Below are 12,184 nucleotides of genomic sequence, written 5' to 3' on the forward strand. Positions count from 1 at the left end.
TGCACAAATACCTGAAAGAGACAGTCTCTTTGGGTTAATGAATTTGATACAAAGTATTAACCATTTTTGAAGACAATGCTAAGCTGAACTGTGGTGTATTTACTGCACCTAGTAATCGACAGTTACGGAACCGGGGCAAGGACATCTCCCTTTTCCCTGCCAATACACACACATATTCTTTATGTCAAATGTCACATCAGAAGTGGAGGGGGAATTTTTCAGGGACCTATAATCTGTAATTAAGTAAAGTTAAGTTCATCTAATGTTTTAGAAGCAATTGGTGATGTTCCAAATCAAGAACCATACAAGTTCTTATGACTTCTCTGCCACATAAGGTCGGGGATTTGAGATGTTCACATTTCTCAGTGTTTGAGGTTCTTCTGTAAAAAGAAACTGGAAAAACCATGGTACATGAGCCATTATGGCCAATCATGCCAAAGTCACAAAGAAAGTAAATGAAGGGATGAATGTCATTTTCCCACAGTTTTCCAAGGAACCTCCTAATCTGCCTTTGAGGGTTTTTTTGTTTTTTCCTTTGGTGTAGCCAACTGGTAAAAATCTTTTTCCTGTAATAAACAACTGCAACTTACTATCACTACATATGTGTCAATAAAAATTGAAGTTACTCATGACATATCTCAGAGTTGTGTTTCAGTTATCTAGGTGTTCTGCAAACAGATGGTGTAGGGTTTTGGAACTTCAAATGCTATCAGTCAGACATGTCAAAATCACAACTGCCTTGGGCATACTCTTCTTGTTTCGCAAAGCTCCGCGGTCAGTTTGATGTACAATAAATACAGGACTGTTCAACTGATGTTTTACTGGACTTTTCCCACAACTCTGTGATATTTGTTAATGAATACTTGACAGTTCCACTCAAGGTAGTCTTTGCTAGGTTAGTTCTTTTTCTATTGAATTCAGGAATCTGATACGATTAATGGGGTAGATGTGATAAATTTATTAGTCCAATGAGGCTTTTGTATTTGTGCAAGTTTGAGAAGAATTTTATTTGTTTAAAAAACAGAGAGCACTTCAGTGGTTTTACATAACAAATAGTCGGATTTGACTGAAACCTTCATTGCATACCTTTAGAGTGTGTCTCTCATTCTCCATCCCCCTAACCCTCCACTCCCCATTATCCCAGTGACATCTCATATTTTGGTCTTTTCCCTGATCCATATTCTCCCCTTGTTCTGCACGTATTATTTCCATTAAGGTAATGGGAGTTATGTGCACAATGAAGACTAGACCAGACCTCTGTATCTTTGGTTAGCTCATCTAGCCTACCATGGGACAAGTCATCTCTCATTTTGAAGCAGGTAGGCCATTTTATGTATATGAATGCAGCTGTCTATCTGCCCAGCAAGGGAAATAAGTAAAGCAGGAAAAAAACTATGTGAAATTCAACAGACCAGTGACAAAGTCCATGGGGTCACTGGGTAAACAAAAGTATCTTAGATAATGAAAGGCATGAGTGTTTTTTTAAAAGCCAGGAGATCATTCAAATTCTGATTTAAATTTTCTAATAAAACTTGACTGTTATTTGTGAATGGTTATGCAGACAGCTAAGATCAAAAAGTCCCAGATTTCTGGAAAAGGAACAAAAGCCACATTGATACAGACACACCACCTGCAATACAGACAGACTGCAGGAAAGCTTCACCTAAAATTTACTAATTAACTTCAAGTTGAAGTTGCAGTGGTATGGAGAAAATGAATCAGAAAGGTATTTCTGTTATAGTGGGACGTTTATAGACCAGGACCTCAGCCAGTGTCAGATGCAATAGCTCCACCAACTTCAGTGGAGCGCTACCGAGTTAGGTGAGTTAAGGATCTGGCCCTACATTTTTTTCTACAATGACAAGGTCTATTTGCAGTGTTCTTCTTAGTTAGCAAGTCCTCTTATAATTTATTTATTTGATCAAGGTAGTATTTTCTTCCATATTAAAAATTAAGATACGTTGTAAAATTTCTTAAACATTTGGTTTCTTTTAATGATGAAACAAGTGGACTTTTACTTTACTTCAAATCTATTCAAAACTATTTTGGTAGAAAAAATATTTACCATATGCCACAAGAAAACTTAAGTAATAAGAGGTACTGTAAGGTAGCAAAGTGAAGAAAGGAGAGTTCATCTTTAGAACATGTATCTAATATGCCTAAATAACTAGAACTTATCACTCGGCTTATCTTACAACCCACTTCTCAGTCCAAACATTAGCCAACAAAACTCACAAGACTCCTGACTGTCAGGAAAAATCATTGTTTTACAGATGGCAAATGAGGCAGAAAGTTCAAGGGACTTGCCCAAGGCAATAGGAGGAGTAATTATAAGAGATGAGACTAGAATTTAGAAGTTCCTCTCTTGAGATCTGGTGCTCAGACCACACAACTCATTTAATGTTCAAAACTCTGTGTAGGCCTACACATTATGGCATGAAAATTTATAACCAAGTATTTGGCAAGAACACATTAATATTGTTAATGTTACTACAACAGCAAAGGTTACGCTATAGAACTTTTGGTTTCCCCATCATCTGTTAACTGGACATGCAATGTAATGTGCATTAAACATATCATGGGTGAAATCCTGGCCCACCCAAGTAAATGGGAAAACTTTCATTGGCTACATTGGGAACAGGATTTCATCCCATAAATCTTTGGGCAAAAAAACACCCTCAAACTTTCCTCTTCTCATACAAGCCAAAAGGGGAAAATAATTAAATTTAATGGAAGCGAAACCTAGCTCATTTTAAAAACAGCTTTGAACTAAATCCACACGAGAAAGAATAGACACCATCATTTGTAAACAATGATATACGGTATTTGCATTTTACATTTCAGTTCTACAGACAAGTGACAAATGGACAGAGGAAACAGAAAAAACACCAAAGGAAAGTATTCTGTTAAAAAAAAAAAAGTTATAAAAAGGTAGAAAAAGAGCAAATTATTTCTTACCGGACTTTTCCTCTAAAAGAATGCAGCCAAAATAAAAAAAGAAAATGAGAAAATAAGATCTTTTCTAAAAATAATTAACACACAGAGAAACAAAAAGATCTACATCTATGGAAAGCAGCATTAAACGGACCTGTTAAACGGACAGGAAAGTGGTAATATTTTATACAAACAGTCTGAATATTATTCAGGTAGACATAAGATTATAGTGAAAAATAGTATACAACAACACAGCACTTTTATTTAAACCATTTACAGAAATGATTACATGCTACTGGCATAGCTGGCTATTTCTAACTATACTCAAAGCTAATTTTCAATTAAAAGTTTAAATTCTTAAAAGGGTTTATATGACAGGAAAATAAAGTGCCATACTCTACAAGCTTTGACAAATGCAAGAATGATGAAAGGATCCAATCTCAAAAAGTTGCAGGCTTCTAAAAAAATATTGCACTTAAGGCTCAGCACTCTAGCATTTTAGGCAGGGGATGGAGAAATAGAGCCCCACATGACTCAAGGGAGGTGACCGCAATTGCATCTGTTTCATCAGAAGCTCTTCCATTTTTAAATAAACTTTCAACTTTTTCAGCAGTCTTCCTATCCCATAGTGAGCTTCAGCTGCTATGCTAGTTAGAAAGATTTAAATGATGCTGCTCACAAACTTGAGAACAATGGTCCATCTAGCTCAGTATCCTGTCTTCCAACAGTTGCAAATACCAGGTGCTTCAGAGGCAACAAACAGTACATGGCAATTAGTGCCATCTCCAGTTGTCCACTCTCAGATTCTGGCAGTCAGAGGCTAGGGACACACAGAGCATGGGGTTGCATCCCTGACCATCTTGACTAATAGCAATTGATGGACCTATCCTCTATGAACTTATTCTTCCAAGATCTTTTTCTTGAATGGTACAGCTAATTTAGATCACTTATCAACACTGAATTTCATTTGCCATTTTGTTGCCCAATCACCCAGTTCTGAGAGATCCCTTTGTAACTCCTCGCAGACTGCTTTGGACTTAAACTATCCTGAGTAATTATGTATCATCTGCAAATGTTGCCACCTCACTGCGTACCCGTTTTTCCAGATCATTTATGAATATGTTGAACAGCACTGGTCCCAGTACAGATCACTGGGGGACACCACTATTTACCTCTCTCCATTCTGAAAAATGACCATTTATTCCTACCCTTTATTTCTTGTCTGTCAACCAGTTACTGACCAATGAGACACTATCTGCATGGCCACTCCATGGAGGAATTCAGAGAATGCACTCTAAGTTCCCCCAAATGAGTAAACAACCTCTCATAAAATACACATTTATTTATATGTCATAAATACGGTAAATCTTTACTGGAAACAACGGAAACCGCTGTATATGCTGCCATGACTATGGCTGCTGCAGTAGCTATGAAACATAATTACACTTGGAAAAAACCTCATCTCTCTCTAAATGAGGTATTGTCTTCCAGCCTGGGTGTATCTGATTGGTGGCCACTCTAGCAAAGGCAACCAGAACTGTTAGGTTTTAATGGGTGGTTATATTACCAAATAGGGTGATCTATCACCTTGAAGTTCAGAGGTCAGTTGTGCAAGAAATAGAAGAAATACTGCATATGGTTGAGTTTTAATTTGTAAATCAAGAAGCTAACTTTTACAGTGAATGGTGAATTTCTCTCTTATTCAGAACACATGGGTGCACGTTGGGCTTATTAACACGTTCTCTCTAGCAAAGATGGTTCATTTACAAAGATCTGAAGAGTCCAATGCAATGAAAATAATGATTTCAAAAGTTTTCTAATGATTTTGACAGTTTCAAAAAGTTAATACTATTTCTGTAAACATGTATGATAGCTTATTGGGTCACCCCGACTAGCTCCGGTTTTCCTAAATATTACCAGGATGTTAGGTTCAGAAAAAAAAGTGATTTATTTAGGTCATTATTCCTCTACGTATGGACAAAAGGCCATGGCACCTAAATAAAAGTGACACGATTTTCAGAGGTGGGGAATGCCTTCACATCCCAAGGTCGTCTATAAAATCTGTGAGAGCGCAACACTTCTGAAAAACCAGACCACTTTTATTTAGTTGTTGAAATATTGAATCGTGATTCTACCTTTTTCAAGCATGCATGCATAAATTTAGGTCAGGACCTAACTTATTAGCTTGTACTATAAAATATACTCATTTTAGCATAAATAAACATTGCTTAAGACCACTAAAAAACCCTTACTACTTGGGGCTGGATTTTCCATGGTACAAATAGCAGGCAACATGGCAGGAATTGCCAGTAAAAAAAAAAAAATGGAAAGAGGTTGGGGATGTAAAACTCTGGCACATGAGGATATAGTCTCTGATGTCGTCAGGTTGCATCATCATCATGAACTATCCCAACAAGTAAAGAAACATAAATTAAACTACTTCCAAACAGGAAAGAATAGGTGTATTCAAGCAAGCTAGAAAGAAGCATCTATCTGACCTTATTTATGTACTGAGAGATTCTAACAAAACAGAATTGAGCGATCATATATTCAAATAGAACTGTTCCTCTGGTAGTCTGACAAAACAGGAATACTTGTGGCACCTTAGAGACTAACAAATTTATTAGAGCATAAGCTTTCGTGGGCTACAGCCCACTTCTTCGGATGCCCACGAAAGCTTATGCTCTAATAAATTTGTTAGTCTCTAAGGTGCCACAAGTACTCCTGTTTTTTTTGCGGATACAGACTTACACGGCTGCTACTCTGAAACCTTACAAAACAGAGTGATTAAAACTTAGCAGGAGGCTCTCAGCTGTTCTCTCACCAAATAACTGCAGAGGTTTCATCTCTGCTACGGTCAGCCAAGGAAGGTTTTGTTTGGCATCTCTGTAAGGATACAGCTGACTTTGACAGGACAACATCCCACTGTTAAAATCTGTGATTCTCACCTCAAAGCAACATATTTAACAGCTTAGAACTACTTGAGTAGCTGCAGTTTTATTTTTTATTATGAAAAATGTGGCAAGTCACTTTCCAGCTTCCTTCCCTAGTGACTGCAGAGTTTATATTTCTATAGATTATATTTATGCTTCTAGACAAGTCTAATTATTCTTTCAGACCCTCCTGGGCCCACTTCCTGCTTTCCCACTGTACCCCCTTAGATCATTTCAGCAGAGCTCCAAATGCTAAAAGGGACAGGATGCAGGTAAATATTGTCCTGACAGTAAATATCACCCTGACATCCTGTCACGATGATATTTACCTGCATCCTGTCCTTTTAACAGTTTGGAGCTAGGGAAGTTGTAGAAGCTCCTTCACTCCAAAAGGAGGAGGTTGGGTAGCCATCTGTCTTGGATGGTTTAGACACAAAATCTTGCATCTTGTCAGGAGGGTTGACCCTTGCCTTCCCTTCTAACCCTATTGTTCTATGACAAGGAAAATAGACTAGTAAGTTTACTTTTGTTTAGTCACTATAAGGGTTTTATCCATTTGTACAAGGATGCAGTGCTACAGGTTCAGTTCAGTTTCCTTCAGTTCTGAAAATAATACCTCCTAGCACTTCTATAATGCTTTTCATCAGTGGATCTTAAAGCACTTTACAAAGGAAATCAGTATCATTTTCAATTTACAGATAGAGAAACTGAGGCACAAGGTCACCCAACAGGCTAGTAGGAGAGTCAGGAATAGAACCCAGGTCTCATAAAGCTCACTCCAGCACTCAATCCACTAAGCCACACACCTCTAAGTTAACTATTAAAAAACAAACCAACCTTGTTAAGGCAACTTTTAAAATACATGCATTTTTAACTTGACAGTGTTCTTTTCCCTGAATTGCACTGACAGAATTCAATACTGTGTTTGCCCATGGGAGTGAGGCAGACAAGTTGTAGCAGGAGATTAAAAGGAAGATAGTTTGGTTGAATGCAGGCTAAAATCCTTTCACTTTGTGGACATGCACTTGTGTTCAGGGTTGCTGAAACAAATTTGCATAGTGGGGGTGCTGAGAGCCATTGAACCAAACTCTGTATATGATTGAAACCACTTCAAGCCAGGGGGTGCGGCAGCATCTACGCTTGTGTTAATATTATCTCGTAAATAAAGCTACATTTTCAAGGAAGTGTACCTAGTTATTGAACCAGAAAGGGGCTCTAGTATATGGGCCAGATCCCCAGGTCATCAGCAGCAGCGATCTCTCAATTCGAGATTTACATATGGGTTTAGAGAGGACTCAGGATCCTGGAACCACAGATCCACCTGCAGTAGGTACAGACATTTCCTGGCGAGTCAGCTGCCTGCTGGGAGAAAGTGCTTTCTTTTTCCTTCCTCTTCTCTCTCTCTTTTCAGCTTGGAGGGCAAAGCACTTCTCCTTGAAGCGGGCCACTGCCTGATGGAGGATGCGGTGCCATTGAGGTTGGTTGGTGGCTTGCTCCTCCCATCTTGTGATGTCCATCAGTTTTCTTGAGATACACTTTCAGTGTCTCTTTGTAGCATGTACTCTGATCATCACGGGATCTCTGACCATGGGTGAGCTGAGAATAGAAGGCTTGTTTTGGAAGGCGAGAGTCTGGCATCCGCACACAATGTCCCCCCCCCAGCAAATTTGGTGCGTGAGGATCATTGCTTCAATGCTGGTGACCTTGGCTTCAGTTATATCGGCCAGATGCCCAGGGCACTGTGTCTGCTTTGTGCCAAGTTGTCACTGTTCTAAGATTGCAGAAATTGAGTAAGCGAGCCAGGGAAGATCACCAGTGTGCAGCGTTGATCCTGCAGTGGGCTACATCCAACGTAGGGTTTACATGACACCCTTTTTCAGTGTATGAGGAAAGGGGGACATAGTTAGAACACATATCTGCTATCCAGTCCTGGCCTAAGTATTTAGCCCTTCATGGTTCTTATAGGCTAATGTACGCAAGACCAGCCCTCAGGCTAGTTTAACACAACATATGGTGGTAGCTGCTAAAAATACCACCAGAATCAGAGCAGCACAAAGGAATGCTTTATGCCAGCTGTGCACACTGCCCCTTGACTTCTGCTGCATGTATTTTGGGAGTGTCCACGAATCTGGATCTATGCCTTTATCTTAGATAACTCCATGAGTGATTCCTCATTTCAGACAGACCACATATAATCCAGTTAATTTAATGTTAATATTTAGGGTCAGGTCCTCCAGCTGATGTGAACTAGTGTAACTCCATTGAACTGAATAGAGCTATGCTGATTTACAGTAGCTGAGGATCAGGCTCTTAGAATCTCTCTCTCTCCCCTATTTCATCTCTGCCTAATGTTTCTTTCTAATTCACATATTTCCCTTCTATGATCAGCATCGCAGCAACTAGCCTCAAGTCTAACTTCTTCCAGGCAGTGTCAGTGGATCAGGAAGCCACATGCTCCACAGAACAATAAAGCCATCACTCTGCACGATTTACAGTCCCCACAGCTCCCACAGCCCAGGAAATGAGAGTCCCAAATTGACTCTTGAACCTAGCTTCCGCACACAGCAACAGAATACGCTGCTGTCCTGCCTCCAGGCCAGCTGCAGCATCTTTACGATTTCATAACTGTACAAGTCAGCTCACTAGAACAAAGACTAGCCACAAACCAAACTCTGACACGTTTGCATGCAAAAGGGAAGAGCTTCATGCAGCAGCAAATTAACAAACATGAATTTGTTTGCAAAGGGACTAAATCCTGCTCCATATCAGTCAAAGGCAAAACTCCCATTCAGTGGAAAAAGAATCACAGAAACTAGGAAACAGATACTTTCATTTAATTTGTAAGTGAAAATAGGCTTTGACCTTGCAGTGTATTTAGTAGTGTGTGCAGTTCTGTGGGATTTAAGTTGTGTTTTTCTTATTTCAATTTCAGGAACACAAGACACAAGAGAGCAAGTGGCCACATGAGCCTAATTCCTTTCATGTTGCTTCATCTGAGTTTTCTTTCAAAATTATTAAAGCAGGGTAACAACTAAGAAAAATGTGATTGCCAAGAACCAACCAAATTTTGATGCTCTCTTAATGTATCTTCATTTGCCTGTAAACATATTTCGTGGTCTTTAATATTCTTCAGATGAGATCAACCCCAAATTCATAAGCTTTAGAGCAATTAGATGACCAAAGTACAGAATTACCTGATGAGTTAGTACCACACATCTGACAGTCATGAATTATGGAGATATGAGTTATTAGCGAGGGTGAAGGACCTCAGAATGGGGGCTGCATTGTGGGCTAACTGCTCCAATTTATAGATTTCAAATTCTACATAGAGCAGCTGCTACTTGTGAAGAATAGCAGTACTGTAGTTTCTGCTGCTTAAAATGAGGATAAATATTTTAATCCCAGAAGCAGAAATCAGACACTGAAGAAACCTATTAGATCTTTTTGCCCCTATCTCTACACCTGACAGTAAAAACCCTTTGGTATATTTTTAGTGCTTTCTCTATTTTTAAATTTTCCAGTATTTGTCCTCTCCCCACAAAATGATACCCTTGCCTATATAGATACACACAGACATATGCACATTGGACTACTGTGGCTGTGATGTGGCAAAGAGAATCACAAACAGATTTGGTTTAGATGATGTTGCATGATCCTAGAAACTTTAATACAGGTTCTGGGCTTTGAATGGGAAACTCCAGGAAGCACCCTGGTCACAATGAGGAGAAAGCATTTAAAAAAAAATCACTAAATGGGCCAATTATCAGAGTAAAACTTCCATAGAGAAACCACACAGACAGGTTATCACCAGAGTTTGGGTTTCATCCCAGATCTAAAACTCCCCACTTCAGGGAAGGATAAATGGTGTTACTTAGACACTCACAAAACTTAGTGATGTTGCACTGGCCTAGAATAAGGAGGGTGGGGAAGACTGCAGTTTTGGTTCATTTTCACTTTGAGTTTTGGGGTGTATTCTCATCCCAAACTCAAAGCAAGATGCCAGACTTGCAAATCCATGCAACTTCAAAAACATTTAAGCTTTACCTATGGAGAGAAATCACAGAGCTTTGCACAGCTGAATAGATTGGGATAGCAAGTCAGAGATCTTGGTAAGCTTTGAAAAAGATACATGCTAATGGAATGAAAAAGAGGAAGGATTTAATGAAATATGGTCCTTCCTTTTAGAAATCTAGATTTATTTCTTCATTAAGGAATGCACATGTAACATTGTGTATCAGTGTTATTACAAAGATGAATAGGTGTGATTGTGATCTGGAAAGTAACAGATCAAAACAAGAGGTAGTTCTGATGGATTTTTATGTACTGCAGAAAATGAAACAAAAATTAAAATTAAGATGTGAGGATGAAAGAAGGAAGGTAAAAGCAGGGAAATACACGAGGCTTAATTCTGATCTTACTTTTGCCATTTTTACATTTTGTAGCACCAACAACTTCAGTGGAGTTTTGCTTTATTGTCTTATTGCTATTACAGTACAATCTCAATTATTCAAGTGTCATGAGAGATACTGAGTGCCCAATTCTCCCACCCTTACCCATGTTGAGAAGTAATTTTTTACATGAATTATCCATCCCATTGATTTCAGTAAGATGACTCATTGTACACTACTGCCCAATGTAAGATTGGCAGTATCAGGCCCTAATAAGTTTTGATATCGGAGGGAAATTTCCACGCAATTAACAGATATGAGGGGAGCATGACCCTGTTTTGGATAATGGGGAGTTTCAGATAACTGGAGTTTGGATTGTCCAGATTCTACTGTAATAGCAAAGACTAATTTTTTTAAATAATAAAATAAGAAAAAAGTATACATGTTGGGTTTTGGTCATTTGGAGATGTGTGAAACTCACTAAAATAAAAGAGTACATAGAGAAGTTGTTATAAGGAGACTCTTCATAGTATTTTGACACATTCAGGAAACTTTATAATATTTTAGCACATTCTGAACTAAAAATATCTATTAAAAAGCATGACACTGAATCTCCCAGAGCTATTCATGGCTGCTGGGTGACTAAACTAAGAAATAGTGTCTAAACTAGACAAAGTGCAAAAAAATTGTATTTAACTATGAATCAGTTTGACGCTCAATTAACAGACTTGCTGACTACTAATACAGTTAACCAGGATAGGATGTTATTGTTCTCCCAACTCTGTAAAAGATTAAAACACAAGGCACTCACCACTGGAGATGGAGAAAGTGCGATGTTGCCTATTGATGCTTTCAATTCATCTACAGTTGCTGCACTCTTAAGAATGTCTTTAGCCTGCAAAGGCTTAATCTTAATGTTAAATTTCTTGTGTGACTCCTCTTCTTCTTCTGATTCACTTGAGGAATAAAAGTGCTTTCCTTTGGTAGGTAGATCACAGTTAAAGAATTTTTTGTTCTGCTAAGAGGTAGGCTTTTCATACAGAGTGGAGGCAAAAGAGTACCCCCATCCCCATCTTTTCAAACTCCTAAAGTCAAGTTTTCAAAAAGTGCCTTAGGCACTGTCTAAAGTGACATAGGTGCTTAAGAAGCCTAAATCCCTCTTATTTTCCAATAAGATTTAGGGTCCTAAGTCACTTTGGAAAATGGGATTTAGATGTTTTTGAACATTTTACTCCAACTGTACACCAGCAAGAATGGGTAACAAAGGATACACATTTTTGCTAATTCTGTCACCACTATTCCATTTTGTCATATTTGTATATAACAGATACACACACACACACACACACACGGATGTAAATTGCTGACTGCTCGTAAAAGTAGGTAAAACTGCACTGTGGGATAGCATTAATTTACGAGTAGTCTTTTCCCACCAGTCAGCACTGTACCAGTTTACACTCTGTACATTAATACGTAACCAGGAAGTTTCAGTGGCAGCAGAGGAGGAAGTTATGCGTCTATTTTCCCACGGTCTACTTACTAAAGGCAGCTCAGGGCACAGGCCAGATTCTTGTATGCAGTGTGGCTGCTTTGTATCGCACCATTGACACAGACTACCTGTAAAGTGAGCAAAGCCTGTAAGGGAGATCACCTGCCATGTAAAGGGTGTAGTAGCACCAAATCTTATGCCACTAACTTTCCCTGCAACGTGGATATGGTTGGAGGAAAGGGGATATAGCCACAATATCCCTTCACTGTGCCAAGCCTCAGCTGTGTGTTGCATCCTGGGATAAGAGAGAATTCTTCAGCCTGTTCAAACAAAATGCAGAGGTCCTGGCCAGCAGGAGGAGGATGAAGGGAGAGCACATGTGAGCTTTAAGCCTCCTTCATATGCACACCTCATACCTGTGCTCTGTGTGTCACAGTGGA

General features: G+C 38.9%; 1 protein-coding gene across 1 annotated transcript in view; it reads right to left on the minus strand.

Moving 5' to 3' along the window:
• LOC113407196 (SH3-containing GRB2-like protein 3-interacting protein 1) overlaps window positions 1-12,184 on the minus strand; it is a 166,264-nt gene that overhangs the window by 57,656 nt on the left and 96,424 nt on the right. The window contains exons 8-9 of the mRNA XM_029912328.1: window positions 11,067-11,242; window positions 2,959-2,970 (exon numbers count right to left, since the gene is read on the minus strand). Of these exons, the coding sequence (XP_029768188.1) occupies window positions 2,959-2,970; window positions 11,067-11,242 (188 nt within the window). The remainder of the gene's footprint in view (window positions 1-2,958; window positions 2,971-11,066; window positions 11,243-12,184) is intronic.

This window comes from Terrapene carolina, unplaced genomic scaffold (assembly GCF_002925995.2).
Source record: "Terrapene carolina triunguis isolate 2854851 unplaced genomic scaffold, T_m_triunguis-2.0 Scaffold210, whole genome shotgun sequence".
Classification (NCBI taxonomy): Eukaryota; Metazoa; Chordata; order Testudines; family Emydidae; genus Terrapene; species Terrapene triunguis.